At 37.7% G+C, this 26,570-nt stretch overlaps 1 protein-coding gene across 3 annotated transcripts in view; it reads right to left on the bottom strand.

Annotated features, from left to right (window-relative positions):
* Positions 1-474: 474 nt before the first annotated feature.
* Positions 475-26,570, bottom strand: part of LOC132806563 (chloride intracellular channel protein 5-like) — a 111,854-nt gene continuing 85,758 nt past the window's right edge. For all 3 annotated transcript variants that reach the window (XM_060821257.1, XM_060821256.1, XM_060821255.1), the window contains exons 2-6: positions 22,264-22,373; positions 17,723-17,848; positions 12,909-13,015; positions 3,622-3,803; positions 475-2,509 (exon numbers count right to left, since the gene is read on the bottom strand). In XM_060821257.1, coding sequence (XP_060677240.1) covers positions 2,342-2,509; positions 3,622-3,803; positions 12,909-13,015; positions 17,723-17,848; positions 22,264-22,319 — 639 coding nt within the window. In that variant the 5' untranslated portion in view covers positions 22,320-22,373 and the 3' untranslated portion in view covers positions 475-2,341. The remainder of the gene's footprint in view (positions 2,510-3,621; positions 3,804-12,908; positions 13,016-17,722; positions 17,849-22,263; positions 22,374-26,570) is intronic.

The raw sequence follows: 26,570 nt of genomic DNA, 5'->3' as shown, positions 1-26,570 counted from the left end.
CAACCCGCTGGATTATGTGTGTTGTTTAGTTAAACCAGTGGCTTGCTGTGTCCTTGTCTGAAGCAATCATAATAGGCCAGAACATGATCCTTAAGCTATCTATCATAAATTATTACAAATACATTCAGGAACCATCAGGTGATTTTTATGGGATGAATGTTTTTCTAAAATAAATCTATGTTTTTCTCTCTTTATCCATTCATTCTTTCCCACAATATTACTTTGTACCTGATTTGACACTTGATTTCATTCATTCTATCTTACATTTCCTTGTCAGTCTTTGAGCTGTTAATCTCATAATGCTTCAATGTCAATGGTTAAGGAGATGGATAGAGTTAAAAATCACATAAAACCAGGTTATAGTCCAACAGGTTTATTTGGAGGCACTAGCTTTCGAAACACTGCTTCTTCATCAGGTGGGAATTTAATTTCAACCACCTGAATGAAGAAGCAGTGCTTTGAAAGCTCGCACCTCCAAATAAACCTGTTGGACTATAACCTGGTGGTGTGTGATTTTCTTTTTAACTTTCTCCAACCCAGTCCAACACTGACTCCGCCAATCTTGTTCAGTCAGGTCACAGATACTCAGTTTCCCTCACTGCACTGTAATCGGCTTTAACTTTCAAAAGCTTGTAATGCAAAGAACTAAAAAACTTAAATGAGCTGGGGCAAGTCAAACAAATGCCAAACACTGTTAGATGCTCAGTTACAACAAATCATGGTTCAGTCTGCAAAATCACCCACAGTTAATTTTTCAAAAAGTCACGAGGGCGCAATTTAATCATTTATGTACTATTTTGCTGATGCTATAACAAGAAGCATCACTAATCTTTGCCATTAATACAAACACTGATTTTTAATTAACAAAAAGATAACAATCTTGTTTTAGTTTTTAGTTAATAAATTCCCACATTTCAAAATCATTTCTGATCAATCATCTTTAACTTTATTCTGGAAAATGGAGATGAGACAACCTGCCCACACCTGAAATTTGTGTATCTGGTGGTTTGCTTTCTGTGAAACTCTCTCTGTTCTAAAAGGGATAGCACCCAGTTAGTTTACAGAAACAAGATCTGTTTCATGTCTGTTGCGGGCTACAGCCATCTCATTTCCTGTTATTCTTGTAAAATAGTGGACAAATAAAATTCTCTTAACACAACAGATGCACTACTAATACCACACACGGTTAGAAACTATAAGTTATGAAATTGTTCGATTTCCAATAGTATGCCTAATGTTATCTGCAAAATATTTAATTTATATTTGGCAGCTCTAAAACATAAAAATTTCAATTGCTTTCTGGGATATAGCAGACTTTTCTTTTGTTAATCCCACACCTTTTTCTTAGGTATACTGTAAAGGGCTTTGGGACTTAAAATGCCAGAAAAGCTATAATAGACTTATTTTCATGTTAACGTACGTTTCAAAGTAATATTAGGCCTCAGTTAATTTAATCTAAGTGATCAAAGCTCAGAAACAAGACTGAAAAATAAAAACAAATGGGACGCATTCATACAAGAAAACACCCCCTCAATAATTCCACTGACAATGCAGAGTTGAAATAAAACACTAAAATGCCTTGAAATGAAATAGGAACATCATTCAAAAGCATAACTGAATATTTTGGCTTGTATGCCTTAGAAGGAGCTGTCATATTTGGTTCATTTAAGACTGACCGGGCTCTGAGATACAATTAAAGTATCATAAAAAATTACAAATATTCTGATTGATCAAATGTTAAAGAAATTTATTTTAAAAAAGGCTCCAATCAGTTATCACTAAAGTTTTATTTTTGCGTGCCTGAGATTGAAGCTTGTGAGGTCTGAGTTAACTAGGCTAGCCAATCCTAATTCAGCGGATTCTCAGCCTAAATTTATTTCAGTTTCATAAAGACTCAACTTGAGCTCCAAATTCAACAGTCAATTTACGCTTTGGAAAAATAAATTGAATTATTATGGCTGCAGATATTTTTATAATTTGCAGCACTTTTTCTATCGCAAGAAGTGTCACATTAACTCAGTTCCTTGAAATGTAAATCTAAAGGTTAGCTGTAATTTTAAGATTAGGCAATAAACTCCAAACAGCTTCCATCAAAAAATGAACAATGGACACTCGTTAATTCAGGAGGGTGGGTGTGGCAGGCAGGGGAACATCACACTTAATTTATGCTCAGTGCTTGATTAGAAATTTATCATGTTATTTAAAACTAAAACAAGCAGCTGAAATATTATAGTGTCAGCGAATGGGATTAGGTTTAATAACCAAGGCAATTAAACGCAGTCCTGTGATACGAGCCCATTTTGTAGCATTAACATTGATCCTTAATGACTGTATTTTCGATCTAAGATCTTGAAAGTCGTCTTGCCACATCTGCATAAGCAGATTCAATTTCACTGTCTGCCGCACATGTATTGGTGAACTCATCTCGTGCATAGGCATTATTCAGGTATCGCCAGACTCCTGTCATTTCTGCTGGGATCTCAAAGTTCCGATACTTCTTTGCTACAACCTGAAAAGCAACAGACATCATCCACTAGTCAAAATATTCCTCTTTACTTCTATCTTGAAGAAATTCACTGTGGTCATAATAATGGTTTTGTTTGTTGTTGGTTTTCTGGAGAGAGATTCCTTTTATTCTCTAACTAGTTGAAGTTCCAGATCTTCTCCATTCCAAATAACATTTTGTATGAGCAAACATAAAGAAATTTACTTTTTAAAAAAAATCTCATTCTCAATGTTTAGTAACGTGCAGGTGATGTTTTCTGCATGGGCTCTACAGTTCCAGTTAATTGCTTAATTAAGAATAGAAATTTCAGTATTTGCGTGCCCCTATCCCGATCAATGGAAGTTGCTAGAGTGCTAGTCCAGAGAGAGACTGGTGTTCTGTCGTTTTCCTTTACTGAAGTGCAGGGATGCAGAATTTACAAATTGTGTAGGGTCAAGAATAGAACAAAATATCCTTTTATTTTCATGCGCAAGGGCTGAAATAGGCAATTTCAATGCAATTGTGGCAAGTCAGATTATGATTTTTTCACCATATCCAGATGTATTTTCACTGAAGCTTTGACAGAATGCCTTTGTGTACACTTTTCTTAACCTCATTGATGCTTTTACTTGGTTTGATATTAAGAATCGTGGCTATGTTCTCCAAGTTAATTAAAATTGTTCTGGTGAAATAACAACTGCCACATGACCCCATTTTGTGCTGCTGGAGTCCACCAACATTTGCTCCTACATCCTGAGAGCTCAGATCTCTGAGAAATGTTGCCATAGTTCTAAATAAAGCAATTTAGTGTTACACAATCTTCAGCACCGGGGTAGTACTCAGTCATCAGTTACTATTGTCATGTAATCCCAAAATCACAGCACCGTTCTATTTTTACTTAGAGTTCCATTAGCAGAAACATACAGGAAACAACAGTGGGAGAAATGGTGTAAAAAGGCCTCATGCATCATAACAGATAACCACCAACTTTCGAAATTGTTCAGAATTAAATGTGGAAAATCTCATCAAAACACAGGACTATATACAGCAGGAAAACAAAGCTAGAACATTCTTTAGCAACTGTTAAAACAAAGGTTGGCCTACAGAGTTTTGTTTTATACATATGTATTGGTTACCTTCACAATGTGAAGCTTGGGCAAAAGATTGCAATCAGCCAATGTGAACTCATCGCCATCAAGAAATTTGCGATGGGATATGGTGACATCATCAACACAGTCAGCATCAATCTCTTCAGGCAGTGGAGTGTTCAGGTAACCATCCAGATCTTTCAGGGCTTTGATCAGACTTCTTGCCAGTCCTGAAAATGACAGAGGAACAAATCCCATAGAGTCAATTGCTTGGGGAACTTACATGTCATCTGAACAAGTCCACAGCTCCAACAAGTGTCTGATCATGGGAATATCAGGGCCATTCTTGTACAAGCCAAACACAGGCTTGATCAACTAAAGACAGGAGACTCCCTTCCCTAAAGGGCACTGATGGATCAGATAAGTTATTACAACAATCCAATAGTTCTACTGTCACAATTAGAGATAATAGTTCTCAATTCCAGATTTGATTGAATCAATTTAAATTCCACAGTGTTAAGGTTGGTTTGGTGTTCAAGGATCTGAATCTTCATAGGTCTGGAGTATTATTCCAATACTGAGCTGAAAATGTGTTGCTGATTAAAGCACAGCAGGTCAGGCAGCATCCAAGGAACAGGAAATTTGACGTTTCGGGCCAGAGCCCTTCATCAGGAATATTATTCCAATATCAAACACTAATAAACCAAATCCCTATAAGCAATTCTTTTACAGGGATTAGATACTATAGTACTGGAGTACTGATGTCAACATAAAATCTATAAATGATCAAACTGATCTCCTTGCATCTATCCCTAATCACAGTGAATCAAATATTAACCCAAAACAATTTCATGGTAATGTGAATGACTGCTAACTTTCACACATTCAAGGCTCCATCAGAATTAAACTGCCCATTGTATGTGTTTTAAAATAAATAAATAAACCATCAGCAAAGTGAAATCGACCTAAATTTAATGTTGCGATTACAGCCAAGGTTACTATTTGTCTCCTCTTAGCACCAATAATTTGTAATAGCTGCTAAAAATTGGAGTGGCTTGAATTTGGATTTTCACAATGAATTCACAAATAGTTATGTTCAGATAATTGAGGGTTTTTTTTAGTTGATTCACTACTTTTCCTAAATTAAGAGGTAACAGTAACATCTGTCAGCTTAAAGGACTCATTAGCTTTCCTATCTGAGTTCTATCGGTGCCAAGTGAAACACAGAGAGATGCAAATACGTCCAAATACTTAGTGAATTGATATTTTACCCAATTGGAATGCTCCTGTAAATAATACTACCTAATTTGAATATTTGAAAATAGTTTTAGCTGTGCTATGATGCTAAATAAATACTTCATTAGGAGTCAATTGGTATTAGGTAAGGATAGGGCAATGGATCTGAAACCACTGCAAGGGAAAATCTTTCACTGCATTATCTCAATATTCAATGCAATTCCAACTGCTAAACATGCAAAAGAAATTTGTTGCATTTTAGTGTTCACCTTCAAAGATTTCTAGTGCTTTTACCGATCATAACACTGATAAATGGTGCTATCAATGTTCAGTGAAGTTAAATACTTTATTGGTGCTTGGATGCAGTCAAGTACAAAACATAAACGTTTACTTTTTTTCTTCTGATTTTACGGAAAAAAGGAAACTGTCAGTATAAAACAGGCAAACGCAATATTACAACGGCATTAAGTGTTGCATGTTCTCCCTAGTGGAAAATTTATACAGATGACAAATTGCAATTTGATATTAATTATCAATCATGCTTTATGTTGGATTATTCAGTGTGGTTTCAATGGGTTTTTTGATATATTAGTTTCTCAAGAATCAGATATCTGTAGACCAGGTGGCAACCAAAGGATAAAACTAATTTTCATAACCATGTTTGTGTTTTTTTTAGTCAACTAAGGAAACCTAATCAATCTACTACAAATAATCAGTTACTGGGAGTTATAAAACTTTATTGCTGTCAAGTAATTATATTTTCATATAATTCAAATAAGTCAGTAGAGTTTGCTGTTGAACCTGTCTGTATATATCAATGATTAAAATCTTCTTTTACCACTCATATCAAGCTCATTAGTTGGTTCAGAACCTAAGGTGAGCTATCCACTTTTATTTTCACTCCAATCAAATTAATCTTAAATCACTATTGTGACATTCACAGAGTAACGAAAGAGAAAAGCATCAAGATCCATTTTAATTGAACAAGAATAATATATTAATTGACAGCAGGTATACTAGAATTGCAGGTTCCTCCAATAGCATGAGGGGGCACTGTAGGATTATTTTTAGTTTATGAAATCATACAGTCATTATGAAATCATAGAGTATAGCAAGAAACAGACCCTGCAGCCTAACCTATGCATACTGACCAGATATCCTAACTTAATCTAGTCCCATTTGCTAGCATTTGGCCCATATCCCTCTAAATCCTTCCTGTTCATACACTCAATCATTGAAGTTAAAATTACTTGTCCATTCAATTACATGTTAATTTATGAAAATGGAATGTAGCAACCTAACTTGAGCAGGAATACTAAAGCTAATTAAGGGCTGCTTTCAGGATATCAAAGCTTGAATTTGTAATTTAAACAACTTACCAATTTAGAAGTAGCATAATCTAACAGACAATCAACACCACCATTAACAGAAAGAAAATGTTACCTTTAGAGCAAGAAGCCATGCACCTTTTGAAATTTTCAAACCTTGGTAATATTGTAATCCACCATTTCTTGCTGGGCAGCACAACTGAGATTAACCTCATAGTTACTTCCTTCTCAATTCAATGAATGAAATGGTTTTTGTTTTAATTTAGCTGTTTTTTACCCTCCCTCTCTCTTTTTCTCCTCTCTTTCTCCAAGCTCATCTGGTTGGTTCAGAATCTATGATGGAATATCCACTTTAATTCCAACTCATCTTCAATCACAATTGCAACATTCACAGAAGCATGAATGTAACAAGAAACAAAGAGCTATTAGAAGTGTGTAAATTGGTGATGGGACAAATGCTTGTTCCAAGACTTCAAAATAAAATCTCCAGATATCAGAGGGACATAGTACTATGACTACCAACATGACATGGATATTAATCATCAGTTGCAGGCATTCCTCAGTTGATTCAGTTCTGTGACATCCCAACCAAACTGTACCAAAACCTTTTTGTAGTTTAATTAAAAAATTTATTGTGCTGGAGGTAATCACAGGTTCAATATAGACACAAAACACCCTGCTAATCTATTGCTGGATCTATTATTCTTACAATGCTTTCAGAACAACAATTGTTTTATGAAGAGCTGAAGGCACCTTATTAAGAACCAAACTTCTCGGTTACTTTAAAACAATATTCATTTACAACCTGTACATAGGGCAAAAAATGGGAAAGCTATAGGCAGATTAGCCTAACATTTATTTTCCAAAAAGTATTGGAATCAATTATCAAGCAAGTAATAGCAGCACACTTGGAAAATTGTAATCTCATCAAGCAGAGTCAGCAAGGTTTCTTGGAAGGAAAATCATGCTTGATTAATTTATTAGGGCTTTGACGAAGTCTCAACCAGAGTGGATAGAGGAGAATCAGTAGACTTTATAGAAACGGCAGGGTGTCAGAATAAAGACTGAGTTAGGGAGAAATATCTCTCAAAGAGTTGAGAATCTTTGGAACTGTGGGCAGACTCCTTAAGTATACTTAAGTCTGCGATTGAAGGAATGAAGGGTTATGGGGAAAAGGCAGGAAAGTGGATGTGAGGAATGTCAGTTCAGACTAAACAACCTACTCCTGTTCCTATTTCTTACGGTCTTAGTTCTCCACTTATTCTATTAATAGCCATCAGGCTCCAGAACTCTCACTTTCCCTTGTCACTCAGTGCCCTGCACCCTGGCTATTTAATGTACTCTGCTAGTAAGGGTACAGAGTACAAGGAGAAAGGTAATGAAAGGTCCAAAAAGAGATGACGAGGAAAATTACAAGTGGTTTGGCCAGTGATGTAGCTAACTAGGCAACAAACGAAGTGGAGAGGGTCCAATTAGTGCACTACGGTAACATCAGTAGCATTGTGGTGTGTCTATGTTTGAAATAGGTGCTGACTTCCTTCTGGGTACAACAATGATATTAACAACACTGACTTCCAGTTTGACTGCAAGAGCAGAAAATACAGTGGAAGTCGCAGGCTACAGGCAGAGCTATGTTATCCCACAACCAATTGATCAGATCAGCACTTGGCAGTCTTGCTACACAATCTCTTCAATAACGATCGAATGTGATTACATGGTCACCATGAGACTAGCTCCCAGATTTTCTTTTATTGAATTCAGATTTCACCATCTGCCACGTTGAGATTGTTGTCAGAACATTTGCCCAGAGGTTTGGATTGCTAATCCTGTGACATTACCATTACATCACTATGTCCTCATATCAAGAAACAACTAAATGCATTGAATACTGCAAAGGCTATGGCTTCTGATAACTTCCTAGCAGTAGTGCTGGACTAGATGTCCAGAACTAGCCATATTTCTGGCCAAAATAAAAAAAATTGCTTTTACCTGACAAACTTTAAAATTGCCCCAAACGTATCCTGTCTATACAAAGTAATACAAGTCCAATCCAGTCATCATATCTCCAATAGTTTATTCTCAATAATCAAATAAATGGAAGGGCTTCTTTAAAGTACTATTCAGCATTGTATACTCACAAAAAAACTGAGAATCTGACAGAAGCTCCTCACAGGACGACTCAGCTCCAGACCTTATTACACCCTTGAAGATTTGAGGTGAATCTATTACACCAGACATCAAGTTAGCAATTGGGTGTTTGGCACCAAAGAGCCCCAGTAAAACTGAGGTCAATCAGGTTCAGTAACCTAGTAGTTATGCTACTGAAGTTGTAATCTGAATTGTTGGACCAATGACATGGAGACAAGTGTTCAATCCCACTATGGCTGCTGGAAATTTAAATTAAGTTATTTAAATAAATCTGAAATTTAAAAAAAAACTAATATTAGTAATGGCATCATCTGGTCACTATAGTCCTTAAGAGAAAATCCTCTGTCCTTGTCGAATTATGAACTAGGATTGATTTTAGATTTACAGCAACATGATTGATTCTCAACTGCCATTGATATATCTAAGGTAGCTGTAGATTTGAAAAAGTGGATAATAACTGTTGGTCTTGCCAATGACACCCAAATTCTATGAATACATTTTTAAAAATAATATTGAGGGAAACGTTCCTTTTGGCTGAAGATGGTCTTGGCTGTTGGAGGCTAATTATCTCAACTTCAGAAGTTTCTTGGGAGAATGTCCTAGACCCAAATATCATCAACTGCTTCATTAATGACTGTTGTTGGCTAGCTTGGACGCATTTAAACAACAGAATTTCTACACGTGTCAGGCACTCAACTAAATTTAACACAAAAAAATGCACTAATTTTAGATTTTAGTATAATACTTATGGGCAACTGCCTCCAAATGCTACCAAGAATATTTTGGCAGTTTTGAAATGTAAGTAATGCTTAGGAACAGATACGAGAAGCCTGTGCTAATGCACATTTTGTTATTTGAAGTTATACTGACTTCCTTCCTAGCGGAGCTGTTGTTGCAGGTCAATGACAATTAAAGGTGAATTGCTTCAAGTACAACACAAGAAGTTCAAGACTGTCAGTACACACAAGGCTACAATTATGAACTGATCCTTTAATTAGCAAGTTGTAAGAAAAATGTTAGTGGCGAAAATTCAGAAAATTTATGTGAAGACATGAAAAATTAAGATATTAATGAACTTGTGATCTTAATTTTAACAAAAAAAATACAAAGAGGACACCAGATTTACAGATATCACAATTCAACACAATTACAATTTTACCATAGTCTGATTATGTTTATCCAATTTTAAAATGCAATAATCCAGTTCCTCAGATTAATAATTACATTCTTCATTGTACAATAATGGACAGAATTTATAAAATTGTGAATCCTCTCCTTGTGCAGGGGGGTACAAGAGAATCCAAGCCTCCATGTCATTGCTTACAAGAGTTTCCTCTCTCAACTCGCTGCAACACTTTTGAGAAAGAAAATCAAGCTATTTTCAGATGTCAAATTGTACTATAACATGATATGTGTAAGATGACTGCACAAGGTTTGTCCTAACTCCTATATTATCTTGTGCCTGATGGATTCCCAGAACTCCCTTGTCAGTTGACATCCTGAGAATAACATGGATTTTCTGTTCATTTAAACACATATTACAGGATGACCGGTTTCAGAGGAGTAACTGAGTTGCATTTGTTTTTTCTTGCCAAACAAATCCTTGGTGACCTCAAAATTCACATTCTATTTTAGAAAACTGAACAAAGAAGACTCTCCCTCATTGTCTTTCTTCAGCTTAGTACAGATACACACCAAGTTAGAACAGAAGAACTAGCAGCAGGAGTAGGCCTTCTGGCCCCTTGACCCAGCTTCGCCATCCAATAAGATCATGGCTGATCTTTTTGTAACCTCAGCTCCACTTACCAGTCCTCTCACCATAACCCTTAATTCCTTTACTGTTCAAAAAATGACCCATTTTAGCTTTAACAACATTTACTGAGGAAGTTTCAATTACTTCATTGTGCAGGAAATTCCATGCATTCAACCCTCTGGGTGAAGAAGTTCTTTCTCAATTCAGTCCTAAATTTCCTCTCTGTAATTTTGAGGCTATGCCCTCTTGTTCTAGTTTCACCTGCCAGTGGAAACATCCTCTTTACTTATCTATCTACTCCCTTCATTATTTTGTGTTTCTATAAGATCCCCCCATACTTCTAAATTCCAATTAATATAATCGCAGTCTACTCAGTCTCTCCTCATAAGCCAACCCCCTCAACTCTGGAATCAACCTTGTGAACTTCCTCTGCAACCCCTCTAGTGCCAGTACATCCATGGTGGCTCCGTGGTTAGCACTGCTGCCTCACAGCACCAGGGACCTGGGTACAATTCTCATCTTGGGCAACTGTCGATGGGGAGTTTGCACATTCTCCCTGTGTCTGCGTGAGTTTGCTCTGGTTTCCTCCCACAGTCTAAAGATGTGCAGGTTAGGTGAATTGGCCATGCTAAATTGCCTGTAGTGTTAGGTGACGGGGTAAATGTAGGGGAATCGGTCTGAGGGTTGGTGTGGATTTGCTGGGCTGAAGGGCCTGTTTCCACACCAAGTAATCTAAAAAAAATTTTGTTAAAATTGATGATAATCAACCTTGATCTCGAGTAAGGGCTGGCTAGAATTTTAATAGCTGAATCCATGTTAACTCTGCCCAGTACCCTAAACAATAAATGAGTTACACTAAGACTGCACATTTTAACTTACTGAACCTGAAGATTCTAACTTTATTAATATAATACAGCAACGAAAATGTAGGGGAATGGGTCTGGGTGGGTTGCTCTTCGGAGGGTCAGTGTGAACTGGTGGGCCAAAAGGCTTGTTTCCACATTGTAGGTAATCTAACCTAATCTAATCCTTTCTCAAGTTAAAGAGACCAAAACTGCACCCAGTACTCCAAGTGTGACCTCACCAGCACCCTATACAGCTGCAACATAGCCTCCCTGCTTTTAAACTCAATCCCTTTAGTAATGAAGGACAAAATTCCATTTGCTTCTTAATTACCTGTTGCACCTACAGACCAACCTTCAGTGATTCATGCACAAGGACACCCAGGTCTGCACAGCCATTCAAATAATAGTCCTTTTTAGTGTTATTCCTAACAAAATGGATAACTTCACATTTATTAACATTATATCCCATTTGCCAGACCTTTACCTACTCACTTAAACTATCTATATCCCTTTGCAAAGCTTCACAGTCCTCTGCACACTTTGCTCTAGCACTCATCTCAGGTGTCATCCGCAAAGTATGACACACTACACATGGCCTCCAACTCCAAATCATCTATGTAAATTGTGAATAATTGCAGTTCCAACATTGATCTCTGAGACACACCAATAGTCACTGATTGCTAACCAGTAAAACACTAAATTTCCCCCACTGTTTCCTTCCTGTTAGTTAACCAATTCTCTATCCATGCTAATACAATGTCCGCAATGCCTTGCATCTTTACCTTATGCAGCAGCCTTTTGTGCGACACCTCGTTGGATGCATTTTGGAAATCCAGATACACCACATCTACTGGGTTCCCGTTCTCCACTGTGCTTGTAATGTCTTCTGAGAATTCCAGATTAGTTAAGCATGACCTGCCCTTCATGAGCCCATGCTGCGTCTGCCCAACGGGACAATTTCTAATGAGATGCCTTGCTATTTCTTCCTTGTTAATAGACTGAAGCATTTTCCCCACTACAGAAGTTAAGCTAACCGGTCTATATTTCCCCATCTTTTGTCTACCTCCTTTTTTAAATACTGGCATCATATTTGCTGTTTTCAAATCTGCTGGAAATGACCCAGAGTCCAGTGCATTTTGGAAAACTACCACAAGTACATGTGCTATTTCTTCCATCATCTCTTTTAGTACCCTGGGATGCATTCCATTAGGGCCAGGAGATTTGTCTACCTTTAGCTTCATTAGCTTGCCCAACACTACCTCTTTCATGATAATGATTGTTTCCAGGTAGTCACCTACCTTTGTCTCTTTGCCAACAGAAAATACCTGTTCAGTGCCTCGTCCATTTCCTCATATCCCATGACTAAATCCCTCATCTCATCCTCTAAAGGACCAATGTTTACTTTAGCTACTGTTTTTCATTTTATATTTTTATCGAATCTTTTGCTATCTGTCTTTAATATTCTGAGCTAGTTTATTCTCATAATCCATCTTACTGCTCTTTGTAGCTTCTCGTGGCTTTCTGTTGATGTTTGAAGCTTTCCCAATCTTCTAGTTTTCCACCGACCTTGGCCACTTTGTGTGCCTTCTCTTTCAATTTGATTGCCTCCCTTATTTCTTTAGACACCCATGGCAGACAACCCCTTTTCTTACAGTCCCTCCTTTTTTAATGGTATGTACTTTTGCTGAGCACTTTGAAATGTTGCTCCACTGTTAGTCATCTATCCCACCATAAAGTCTTTGCTTAAGTCCACTTTAGCAAACTCTGCCCTTATCCTATTGTAGTTTCCATTGTTTATGCACAGGGTTTTGATATTGGATTTTATTTTTGCACTTTCCATCTATATTCTAAATTCAGCCATACTGTGATCATTCCTTCCAACAAGATCCCTAATTATGACAACTTAATTATTCCTGTCTCATTACACAGGCTAAAATGTAAGGAATATCTAAATGTCCATGTAACATTTTGCTGATGTTGAAGTTTAACAATCTCTAATCTAATAATATGAGCTTTAATTCTCACCTTCATTCGCATTTATCCTTGTGTTTTTAATATATGCTGAAAACTTTGCAAAGATATCAATTCCAGCAGTATTTGATTCATGGTGTTTTGCTGCAAGCTTAGGGTACCTGAAAAAAGATACAAATCGATCTTTGACCATTCTTATTAGCATTCTCATATTCAACATATACCATATTCATGAAATTGTCATGTAGTTGTGACATTCATAGAAACACTATGATTTTTTTTCCCACAGGGATTTAAGCTGCAAGTCTGTAACAACAATCACATATCACTGAAAAATTCAGAATACCCTCGCCTTTTCTAACATCACTAATGTACAAATTGATCATAGTACGTAGGGTGATTCACTTCACATTTTTAAATTAGAACAGCATTCATAAAATTCACATTTAAGTATTACTGCAGCTTTTAAATTTTGTCTGCTGTATGATGACCAACATCAGCAATGAAAATGAACAGGGTCAGCATCAACAGACCACTCTACCCCTGCACCACCCACTCCCTGCATCTTGTCTGATACAAAGCAAAGCTCCTGCTACTGAATTCAATGGGATATATCAATAGAAAACCTAACAATGCACGAGTATGAGTTCCTTTCAATCTCACACATACTAGCTATTTTGGTATTGTTTGGTGAGATTTGCATCTTTCATGACCACCCATTATTATAAGCAGTAAGCACTCCTGTGTCGCAGCTTCGCTAGGTTGACTCCTTATTTTTAAGTAGGCAAAAGTGAGGACTGCAGATGCTGGAAACCAGAGTTTAGATCAGAATGGTGCTGGAAAAGCACAGCAGGTCAGGCAGCATCCGAGAAGCAGGAAAACCAACGTTTCGGGCAAAAGCTCTTCACCAAGAATGGAGGCAGGGAGTCTCCAGAATGGAGAGATAAATAGGAGGGAGCTGGGAGAATGTAGCAAAGAGTACAACAGGTGAATGGGGGTGGGGATGAAGGTGATAGGTCAGAGGGGAGGGTGGAGCGCATAGGTGGGAAGGGAGATTGGAAAATAGGACAGGTCATGGGGACAGTGCTGTGCTGGAAGGTGGGGGAGGGGAAATGAGGAAACTGGTGAAGTCCACATTTTTATCCTATCCTCATTTTTAAGTATGCTTGGTGCTGCTCTTGGCATAGCCCCTGCACTCTGCATTGAATCAGGGTTTCTCCCTTGTCTTATGGTAATGTCCGAGTAGGGGAAAATGCTGAGCCATAAGGTTGCAGATTGCCTTTGAGTACAATTCTGTGGCTGCTGGTGGCCAATAGCACTCATGAATGGCCCGTCTGGAGTTGCTACATCTGTTTGAAAGCTATCCCATTTAGCTTGGCAGTAGTGCCGAGCAACATGATGGAGGGTATCTTCATGAGAAAATGGGACTTCTCTCTGGAAAGACTGAACAGTGGTCACTCTTACTGATATGATCATGGATAGATAAATCTATGGTAGACAGATTGGTGAGGATGAATTCAAAAATGCGTTTGTTTCTTGTGGTTTCCCTCACTCTTCTGCATACCTAGCCATGCATCAATGTCCTTGAAAACATTAATCAGCTCGATCTGTAGTGTTGATGCTAAGCTACTTTTAGTGTGATGCATTAAAGTTCATTCTGTGCCCTCACTACACTTTCTGATTCAACACAGAGGAGCACAGAGTGGTCAGCAGTGAGCAATATTGGCATCTAGGAACAGATGAGAAAACCTAGAAAAAAAGGGAAAGAATACAGTCTGGTAACTGTGTTTTATTTCTCTCCCAGTGACCAACCAATCCACAAAGTTAAGTTGTCAGAACTTCAATTTCAGTATTGAATGGTGCTAGATGACCTTAGCGTTTCCATCATTAGAAAAAGAAAAATTGAGACATTTCCTCATTTCTATGCAATGATCTTTGTTATAAATGCACAAATAAAAGTCAGGTGAGGAGAAGAAAATGTCAGAGAAGAAAAAGATCCAAAACTAGAAATCATCTAACAGGGACGATGAGAAGCATCTTTTCAAAATAGAAGAACAACAAATTAATTTGCCATTAAAATCAAACTCAGGTGTCCTATTCATTCTCACAGTTCTTAATAAAAGTAAATTGGGTAGAATTTCCCAGACCTTAAGAGGAAATCCGAAAGAAACATCTTTTCCTAGCTTTAGCATTATCACCAATGTTCTGCTAAAGTTCTAATGCGAAATTGGGGGAAATTTTATACCTATATAACCATTTTAGGTATTACATACGGCCCTGGTTGAAGTTTAATGGTATTATATCAACTATAAAAAACTTCACTCATGGCATAAAATATTTACTTGAAGCTACTCTAATCCATTTTCAAGCGACATCCATTCGTAATCAGTTAATCAAAAGAAAAACAGAGGAAAATATTTTGTCTAATAAAATGTTGTCCTTATCGTCATCAATTTTCCACTAGCACAAGATGAAGAATGGGACACCTGTCTCAGGTAGTTTATTGCTTTTTTTCAAATCACAAAAGGGGCATTCCAGACATTGTGTCCACATATCGCAGCAGTCAAATAGCAATCTGTTGATGTCACAGAGACCTTAAAGTCTCTCGTTAAATTATTCATGCATATATAATTGTACCATTATTCAGAGAAACCCTACAGTGTGGAACCAGGCAATTTGGCCCATCGAGTCCACCTATGCTCGAAAGAGCATTACACTCAGATTCACTCCCTCACCCTAATCCCGTAACCTCATAATCATGGCCAATCCACCTAACCTGCACATCTTGTGACTGTGGGAGGAAACAAGAGGACCCAAAGAAAATCCAAACAGGCTCAGGTGCAGTTGTAACCTGTATGCCTCCCTCTGTCTAAGTACCCTATGATATGTATGTCCTTGTTCGCTTTTGCCTGTACTGCTCACAAAACAACACTTTTCACTGTACTTGGTACCAGTGACTACAATAAACTAAAACAAAAATCAAATAAGTCGTACTAAGCAAATTGACTGGACTCTCGGCTGACGAGTTTCCCAGTCCTGATGAACGTCAATCTGTTAAAAAAAAGTGGCTCGTGAGATCATTGATGTGTTGATTTCAATTTTGCAAAATTCCCTCTATTGTGGGAAGTTTCCATTAGATAGGAAATTGGACATGTATTCTTTTATTCCTAAAAGGATGGGGACAAAACTATCCACAGAACCACAGTCCTTTTTGCAAACAGTCCACAATTGTTCCTAGCTTCCAACAGGTTCTGCTGTCCATTTTTCACACTGCTAACTTTAAATAACCATCTACAGGCCAAATGGTTTAAAATCTGTCAGAGGAAAGATGTTAGACACTATTATTAAAGATGTTAAGGCAGGACACCACCTGACCAAGAAAATCAGGCAGCATCAGAGTTTTATCAAGGGGAAACATGTTTAACCACTCTACTGGAGATCTTTGAAGATTAATATATGCTGTGGATATAGGAGAACAATAAATATACTGTACTTACTTTGTGCTTTTGATTTGGGGCCACATCAAAGGCTATTGAGGAAAATAGGAGCTCATTCATATAGGCAACACATTGACTGGCTAACAAGAAGCAAATATTGGTGTGCCACATGGATCAGTGCTGGTGCCTCAACCTTTTACAATTTTTATAAACACATTGGATGGAGAAACCAAAGCTATGGTTGATAAATTTACTCATGATGTAAAATTAAAAAGGAAAGAAAATTGTGAAAAGGACATGAGGAGCATAGAAATAGAAATCGGTAACTTAAGTGATTGGGCAAAGATCTGGCAAATAAAGTATAACAGAAAAGTGTAAAATTTTCTATTTTTCCCCAAAGAATAAAATAGAAGTTCTGGATGTAGGTTTGCTCGCTGAGCTGTAAGGTTCATTTCCAGATGTTTCGTCACCCTACTAGGTAACATTTTCAGTGGGCCTCCAGGCAAAGCACTGTACATGATTCCTGCTTTCTATTTATATATTTGGGTTTATTTGGGTTGGTGATGTCATTTGCTTTGGTGATGTCATTTCCTGTTCTTTTTCTCAGGGGGTGGTAGATGGGGTCTAACTCGATGTGTTTGTTGATAGAGTTCCAGTTGGAATGTCATGCTTCTAGGAATTCTCTGCGTGTCTCTGTTTGGCTTGTCCTAAGATGGATGTGTTGTCCCAGTCAAAGTAGTGTCCTTCCTTATCTGTATTTATGGATACTAGTGAGAGAGGATCATGGTGTTTTGTGGCTAGTTGATATTCATGTATCCTGGCAGCTAGTTTTCTGCCTGTTTGTCCAATGTAGTGTTTGTTACAGTTCTTCCACAGTATTTTGTAAATTACATTAGTTTTGCTTGATGTCTGTATAGGATCTTTCTAGTTCATTAGCTGCTGTTTTAGTGTGTTGGTGGGTTTGTAGGCTACCATGATGCAAGGGGTCTGAGTAGTCTACAGAGACACGCACGAGAATTCCTTGAAGCATGGCATTCCAACTGGAATTCTATCAACAAACACATTGAGTTAGACCCCATCCACCACCCCCTGAGAAAAAGAACAGGAAATGACATCACTGAAGGAAATGACATCATCGACCCAAATAAACCCAAACATATAAATAGAAAGCAGCAATCATGTACAGTGCTTCGTTTGGAGGCCCACTGAAAATGCTACCTAGTAGAGTGACGAAACGTCTGGAAATGAACCTTCCAGCTCAGCGAGCAAACCTACATCCAGAACCTCAACCTGAGCTACAAATCTTCTCAAACTCAATAAAATAGAAGTGTATTATCTCAATGCTGAGAGAGTGTAGAGTCCTGAAATGCAGAGGGATTCTAGAACCAGGGTTAACTGTGTGAAATTAAAGATGACGTGTTATGTACTTACATTGGTGGGCATAGTACCTCTTCCAAGAATTCTTCAATTTTGTTGACATCTGTCTTGACCTCTCCATCAAATGTCAGGAATGGAGGATGAGTACCAGGAGCTAAGTTATGTAGATCAGCTGGTTTTCTATGAATAAGGAATAAAATTTATCAATAATTGCAACTACTGGATATAAAGATAGCAAATAAATCAGATACATTGCAGAACCCTCAGCTCCGAATTGTTTAGTTTTCTGAAGTGAACTGGGCTCAGGCTGAAGAATATTATTTTGGTTGTAGAAACTTGAAATAGTTAACCAATTTAAAAAAAAACACAATTTCAGGCAGTAATTGGAAAATGAAATGGAACAAATGATAATCGTAAATCGAAATTGTTGATCATCTACCTCAGATTCACTTTCCTGCCCGATTCCTGTACTCTTTGATTCCTATGAAAAATCTACCTATCTCAGTCTTAAACACAGTGATGGAGCATCCACAACCCTCTGACTGGAAAATCTTTTCCTAATTTCAGTCCGAAATGATCAACCCCTTTATACAGAGGATTGCTCCCATAGTCCATGTTCCCCAGTCAGGGGAAACTGCTTCTGTCTGAGTATATCAAAGCCCCTCTGAATATCAACATTTACATTTTTTTACAAGTTAAATAACTTCACACTTCCCCACATTATTTTCGAATTGCCACCTTAATGATCATTCATTTATTTTGTCTCTCTCTTCGCAGCCTTCTCCCAGCTTACCTTTTCATCTAGCTTTGAATAACATCAAACCTGAATACATTAAAGAAAGGCCCAACAGTTGCTAGAAATAGCAGCAACATTGGTTACAACAAATATGGATTCACTACAGGTACAGTCAAGTTTCTGAAAGTCTAGGTCCCAGAGTGTGAAGGAAGTTGCTATAGATATAGCCAGATCATTGATGATGATCTTCCAAAAAATTCAATATTACTATCAAAACTGACAAAGAATGGTTGATGACCATTGTATATTTAAGATTGTCAGAAGAGATGGAAGGTATTGTACTATTATGGATTAATGATTGGCTAATAGACAGAAAACAGTAGGAATAAATGAGTTATTCTTGTACTGGCAGGCTGTGACTAGTGGGTACTGCAAAGTTCAGTACTTAGGACCCAGCTGTTCACAATACATTTTAATGATTTGGAATTGAGGACTAAATTTGCATATTTTCAGTTTTGTGGGTGATATAAAGTAAAGTGGGAATGTCTTAGGAGGAAGATGTAAAGTGTGTTAGGACAGGCCTTTTGAATGGATGAGAACATGACTGTGGAATTTAATGTGGATAAGTGTGGTGTTATCTAATTTCTTTGGATAAACGGACATGTAGAGTAATTCTTAAATGTGAGAAGTAAGAAAATGTATGTGTACAAATGGTCCTTGTTCATGAGTAATTGAAGGTTAACATGTAGGTGCAGCAAGTTATTAAGAAGGCTAATGGAATATTATCCTTTATTATAAGAGGATTTGAGTACAGGAATAATAAAGTCTTGCTTCAAATGTAAAAGAAGCTTAGTAGACCACATCGGAAGTTTGATCTCCTTACCTCAGGGCGAGGAGGGAATGCAATAAAAACTTATTAGACTTGTTCCCAAAATGGCAGGACAATCCTATAAACATTGGATCTGTGTTCTCTAGAGTTTCAAAGGAGGAGAGGTGATTTAATTGAAACCTAAAAAATATTAAAAGAGATAGGGTAGATGCAAGTAGGGTGTTTCCCCTGTTTGGGGGGCGGGGGGGGGAGGGCTCTAAATTAATGGGTACAATGAACGGCAATGCCACTTTAGGTCTGAGATGAGGAGAATTTATTTTTAAACTTAGAGGATTGAAAATTTTTGGAATTCTCTACCAAAGGAGAGTGCAGTCTTAGAGTATGTTTGAAGTTGAGATTGATATATTTCTGGTTAGCAATAGAGTATAGGGATGGGCTGACTAAACGTTATTTGATAAGCAATCATTATACTGAATAGTGGTTCAGGCTCAAACGGCTGAATGGTTTACTCCTGTTCCTATGTACCTGTTATTCTCAAATTGTTCATCTAACACATTAGCAGATTGTAAATAACCTAACACTGATCCCTGTGGCTCTTTGCTCTGAATAGCTGGCAACTTGTAAATTTGTCTCTTTGTTTTCTGCCCATTGACAAGTCTGCTATCCACACTAATATATTATTGCCAACTCCATGAGACGTTAGTATTAACATTTACTGTGGCAGCTGCCTTTTGGAAACCATGTATATTGTATCTTTGGGTCCACCTTTATCTACCATGGTCACTACATCCTCAAAAATGAGAATAAATTTGACAAACAATTTCCCTTTCATTCAACAATAATAACTCTACCAGATCAAATTATAATATCCTAGGCTGAATGTTAAAACTTCCTGAATAATGGATTTCAAAATTTTCCTGATGTCCTCCTCTTCTTTCTCACATCGCTGTGATATATTTTGCTAGCTTTCAGTCTACTGGGAACACTCTACAAAACTTTGGAAAACCAGAACTCTCCCTGCAACAGCCTCCCTTAGAACCAGAAGATGAAGGTCATCAATTCCTGACATCTGTCTTCTGTTAGTCTCCAGTACATTTTTTCTGTTGATATTAATTTTATTCTGGATTAGTGGTGCTGGAAGAGCACAGCAGTCAGGCAGCATCCAAAGAGCAGCAAAGGGCTTTTGCCCGAAACGTCGATTTCGCTGCTCCTTGGATGCTGCCTGAACTGCTGTGTCTCTTCCAGCACCACTAATCCAGAATCTGGTTTCCAGCATCTGCAGTCATTGTTTTTACCTCTGATATTAATTTTAGGTTTGCCACAGTTATTAGCCCATGTGTTATCTCCAATTTTTAATCTTCTGGGCAGGAATTGTCAGGCTAATTTTCAGAAGTTCAGACAAAATATCTGGTATTTTTAACTAACCTAATACAAAAAAAATGCTAATTTTAGAAACCTGTAGAAAATAAAGTGTTTACTTTATTTCAAATTATAAAAAAATCTTCAACTTACTTGAAGAATTTATACAGTAGCCTCCTTATTTTTTAATTCTTCTGTGCAGATCTTGTTGCTGAATTGTACACAATAATACATCTGACAGAAGATGTGGTGTTAGCAGTAAGATTCTACTTCTCATTGAGCTTGAAAGCCTCATTATTATGCAGAACCTCAAACAGCTACCCAGCATTGAACTGGTGAGTTCAGTCAAATGACTTGAGATGGACTCACTGACAGTGTCGGGGTGTAGTGCTGGAAAAGCACAGTTGGTCAGGCAACTTCCGAGGTGCAGGAGAATTGATGTTTTGGGCATAAGCCCTTCATCAGGAATGAGATCTGTGGGTTGGGGCCGAGAGATAAATGGGAGGGGGTGAGGTTTGGGGGAAGGTAGCTGAGAAAGTGACAGGTGGATGAAGGTGAGGGAGTAGATGATAGGTCAGAGGGGGACTGATGGACAGGTCCGAAGGGCAGTGCCAAGTTGCAGGCTTGGTACTGGGATAATGTGGGGGGAAGAGAGATGAGGATAGTGTTAAAATCCAATTTTTCCTGTGTGGTTGCAGGGTCCCAAGGCAGAATATGTGGCTTTCCTCCTCCAAGTATCGGGTGTTCACGGTTTAGTGGTGGAGGAGGCCCAGGACCGGCATGTAATTGATGGAGTGGGAGGGGGAGTTGAAGCGTTCAGACATGGGGTGATGGGGTTGGTGGGTGTGGGTGTCCCAGAGCTGTTCTCTGAAATGATCCGCAAGAAGGTGTCCTGTTTCCCCGATGTAGAGGAGACCACACCGGGTGCAACGGATGCAGTAGATGGCATTGGTAGAAGTGCAGTTAAATTACTGATGGATGTGGAAGGATCCCTTGGGGCCTTGGACGGCAGTGAGGGGAGTGGTATGGACAGAGGACATAGAAACATACAAATGGAATCACTGAATAACATTTGTGTTTAACCAATGGAATTCAGTGTCTTTTCTCTAATGTTTGCATCATTTTACTGGGTCAGCTTTAAAGTGGCCTCAGCACCCTTTTTCCACAAATGAAAAAAAAAACTCAACCAGGATGTCTGCATCTTAACCAAAAGGGAAAAAAGTATTTGAGAGCAATACTAAAAAAGTGACAGCTAACAACACCAGCGGAAAAGTGTTTGGAGTAACAACAATCTATGAGAGTTTAAGACAGGTGCACAAATGCTTAACTGAAAAGAGATTTCCAGGACAATTTTAAAAGAGGAAAAAGAAATAGTACTCAAAAATTCCAAAGATCAGGACGCAGGCAGCTGATTGAGCTTATTGTTAGTGACAGGGCTAAGTGATAATGAAGCTGAAGGATGGGGTAACAGCCAGCAGAAGTGGATGCCAAATAGAAGACAGAATGAGATATCAAGGGACAATCCAAGATTTAAAAATGGTGTCTTTACAAAAGCAAAATGCTTGAATAATCTCTTTATAAATGTTTATAGTTCTTTTCAAATGCATCTGATTTGTTAAGTGGCATGTGATCTGCATTAGAATTTATTTTAAGTAAACTTTAATCCCTTACCTCTTTAGGTCAACTGTTGTGACATTGAACACAACACCTTTCAGCCACAAAATCATAAAGAGACGCTGAGAAAAGGGGCAATTACCAATACTCTCTCCATCAATGCCAGCCTGCAGGAGAATTAAACAGTAATTTATATATTGTCTGCAAAGTATATAACAAAAAAACATCAATTTCCACATTATTTGCAATGAAGTCACATTTGAGAATGCAAGATCTTTTCCTAATTACGACTACATTAAATAGATGTCCAGTTTTGGTAGATTCTGCTAAGTATGAGGAAAAGACTAGGTAAGATCCAATAGCTTTAAGATATGTGCACTCCAGCCATTTCTAAGTCATTTTCATTCTTCTGGAAAAATACTATTTTCTGTTGGCTTTATTGTCTATATGTGTCTTACCCATAAGAAATTTATATTCTTGTAAAATATATTGTTATATTATTCAAAGAAGTTCAGGGAAGTTCTTCCTGGTACCCTGGCCAACACTTATCTCTCAACCAGCTTTAATAAAACATGCTACCTCGTCATTAATATATTGCTGTTTGTGGACTCTTCCTGAGTCAAATTGGTTGTGGCACCCCTTATTTATAAGAGTAACCACACAACGAAAAGTATGTAATTGACTACAGAGGTTTGTAATGTCTTGAATTTGTGGAAGGCACTATATGAATACAAGTAATTTTAATTAAAATGTTGTAGCTATCAGTGCTGATGGGTAAGTGATATTATGTCTAAGTACTCACTCCAAGGTCTCCTGGCTCTTTCTATAACATACATTGTTCAATGATGAGTTCTAGTTACCAAGACCTGCTCCACATCCATTTCTAACACTTACATCATGTTTTTTTTATGCCTCCCGCATACCAATGGGTTTCCCATGCAGTTGAATCTCACAAATGGAGGATTTTAGAAGGAGGAGAACTGCACAATGGCACAGTCACACAGTCTAACACGAAGTGGCCTATGTTCACTGACATTTTAATGATTAATGATGATGATGATAATTAATAAAGGTGAACACGTATATTCCCAAAAGTAGTGGATATGGCAGACTCACTCAAGATATTTGAACATCCACAAGACTAATATTAGATCTTTCTTGCATCCACTCACTTGGCACTGAAGGCACGGCTGACATTCATTAAAGCAAGCTTGCCAGGCTGATGAATACCAACATGCTGATATGGTCACAAGGAACTTTGAGATTGTAGCCAATGTGCAGACACTGGTGTACTTAACTGTCAAGGACAGTGGAACATTGTTTGCATAGAGGTGGAGTCAGTACAGCCAGATAAAAGGACACTTAAAACTATCAAGCAGCATGGAACAGATTATTGAATGACAGCAAGGTGCGGCCTAAAAACTAGTAGAATCTCCTTATAATAACAACTCACAGGGATGATGTTTTGAAAGTAACTCAGAAGTAGTGGATCTTGGAAACTACCTCATTATATTTCAACACTCAAACAGGGACGCTGAAACTAGGAAATGGCATCAATTGCTTGCAAACTGACACCTGAACCTTGAGTTTCTGTAACTCTCTTGTCACTTCCTTCTCTTGGTCTCTTTAAAAGCTGTTAATTGGCTGATATGCATTTTGAGCTGACCAATCAAGCTTTCAGACTATTGTTTCAACACCCCATCTATTTTTAAGTCCTACTGCTTTGCAATTCACTTACCTGAAAATTTCCCCTCCCATCACAGGGTTCCCCCTGTATATCTTTATGTGCATCTGGTGCTGAAAATGGCAACAATAAACTCACATTGGAAAACTGTGCACATAGCATCCTTCTATTCTTGATCACTAGAACTCATTTCTAACAATTCAAATGTAACGTATTGGAAATGTCGGTTTAATCTTAAAAAATGTTGCCCCAGATGTCCACCAGACCACACCAGTTGCAATTTATTTAGATTGCTATGACAATGATTCAAACAACCTCTAAGTAAAAAGGGATGGGCTTATGGTCCCAAATGAATCAGCTTACACATGTTTATTCTCATATTCTCAAAGGGATTGAAATTCCACTGATCACTGTTCTCAGCTCATTGGTTAACATGCTAGAATAAAATGCTATGTGAACTAGCTCAGTTAAATTGTTAATCTACTTAAAAAAGACTCATGATTTCTTTACTACATTTTATGCAAATACATTGACACAAAGATAACTTTCTTCAGAATTTTGATCCAATGTCCAGTTTCATTATATTGCCAGAACTGAGGTTTCTCCAGATATTAGCAGACAGGCTATCTAATTTTGTTCCTATGGTTGAACTCATGCTCTGTTATTCATAATAACTTATTTTAAAATACTTAATACTGGAATCCATTTTTAATAGAGTATTATTTTGCTCCTTGTAATCATATATTAATGTATCAAAAATACAGAAGGAGATTCCTTCTTAAATGACCAAGCAACCTTTAGTATCTGAGCTTCACTTGAACATGTTCAAATTCTTGCCTTCTAAGTCAGAAAGGTAAACTTAGCTGAATGCTCCTCAAACAGTTTTGTTATTGGTTCAAATACTTTCATCAGTAGACTCAAACTTCAAATGTAAAGAACAGCAGCACACAAAAGACCTGTAACTTGCAGATTTGATGTACATTTAGAAATATAGAGATGTACAACATGGAAACAGACCCTTTGGTCCAACCTGTCCATGCCAATCAGATACCCTAAACTAATCTAGGCCCATTTGTCAGCACTTCGCCAACATCCCTTTAAACTATTCCTATTCATATACCCATCCAGATGCCTTTTCAATGTTGTAATTTTACCAGTCTCCATCGCTTCCTCTGGCAGCTCATTCCATGCAAGCACCACCCTTTGTGTGAACATGTTGCCCCTTAGATCCCTTTCAAATTTTTACTTCTCATCCTAAACCTAGGCCCTCTATTTTTGGAGTCCCCCACCCCTGGGAAAATACCTTGTCTATTTATAAACCTCTATATGAGCATCCCTCGGCTACATGGAAAACAGTCCCAGCTTATTCAGCCTCTACCTGAAGCTCAAACCCACCAACCGTGGCAACATCCTTGCAAATCTTTTCTGAACCCTTTCAAGTTTCGCAACATTCTTCTGACAGGAGGGAGACCAGAACTGCACAGAATATTCCAAAAAGTGGCCGAACCAATGTCCTACATGAGCTGCAACATGACCTCCCAATTCCTATAAACTTCTGGGCTCCCTCTCCCATTCCAATCCTATCTACCTATGACTCCATTTTGATCCAAAGAATGTGATGCTATCAAAGTGTCACTATCAATGCATTATTTTCTCAAAACCTAATGCAGTTCCTTTTGGTTTGGATGTAAAGGTAGCGTCTTTATTCTGGTTTCAAATGAACTGTGTGGCAGACGTTGCTTGTGATAACAAAATAACTACTGTGCTTTTATATTAACTACAGATTCTATCTGTCTTTGCATTCTCTGTTAATAAAGAACAGCTGAGTCTTTGTTAGAACATCCTTCACTATTTGTTGAAGAACAGCTGATACCTTAGCTCCCCATAGACTGTATATCACCGGAGGCTGAAAACAAAAGTTCTGCAAAAAGTCTATAGGCCTACTTTATTGATTTGGTACACATTTTATCATAAAGGAATCAAATGCAATCTCAACAAAATATTAGGAACAAAAACATAATCCCAATAAAATTAAAATTGCATAGTAGTATAATGCAAAGTATTCTGATTGATAGGAATGTGGCTGCTGAAATTTACAGTTATTCTTCTCAGCTACATATCATAGGTTTGCAGTTTGTTGTTTTCACTTGAGTACTGCTCCTGAACTTCCACATTATTTGTTTTAATGATCATTGTGATAGCGATAGCAATAGCAACGCTATGCAACCATTGGTTGTCATGTCTTAATACACTAACATAGTTTTTTTGATCTGTCGGTATTCTAATAAAAAGTGTCCTTAGCATCAATTATCAATCTATGTATTCAAAAATCCTCCATCCTACACAGAACTGTCATAGCACACCTCCCTTTGTCATTTGTGTCATAACTTTTTAAGTTATCACAGCAGAAAGTGCTATCTCAAAGATGTCAGGCTTACAAGACATTTCACATGGAAGGGTAAAAGACAAAAACTCACTCTTACTTCAGTCCCCAATGTAAAGGCCTATGGTTTTTGGCTCCGGCCCTCCACCTGACACCTGGCTGTGATTAAGTCATTCTATTTCCAACCTAGGTGTCATATTTAATCCCATAATAAGGTTCAATCTTTTGTTCACGTCATCATTAATATTGTCCATGTTCACCTAATATTATCAACAGACTTTGCTCACCTCTGTTCAT

Source organism: Hemiscyllium ocellatum, chromosome 3 (assembly GCF_020745735.1).
Source record: "Hemiscyllium ocellatum isolate sHemOce1 chromosome 3, sHemOce1.pat.X.cur, whole genome shotgun sequence".
In the NCBI taxonomy this organism is placed as follows: Eukaryota; Metazoa; Chordata; class Chondrichthyes; order Orectolobiformes; family Hemiscylliidae; genus Hemiscyllium; species Hemiscyllium ocellatum.
The sequence above is the reverse complement of the archived record's forward strand: the minus strand, read 5'-3'. Positions and strand labels throughout refer to the sequence as shown.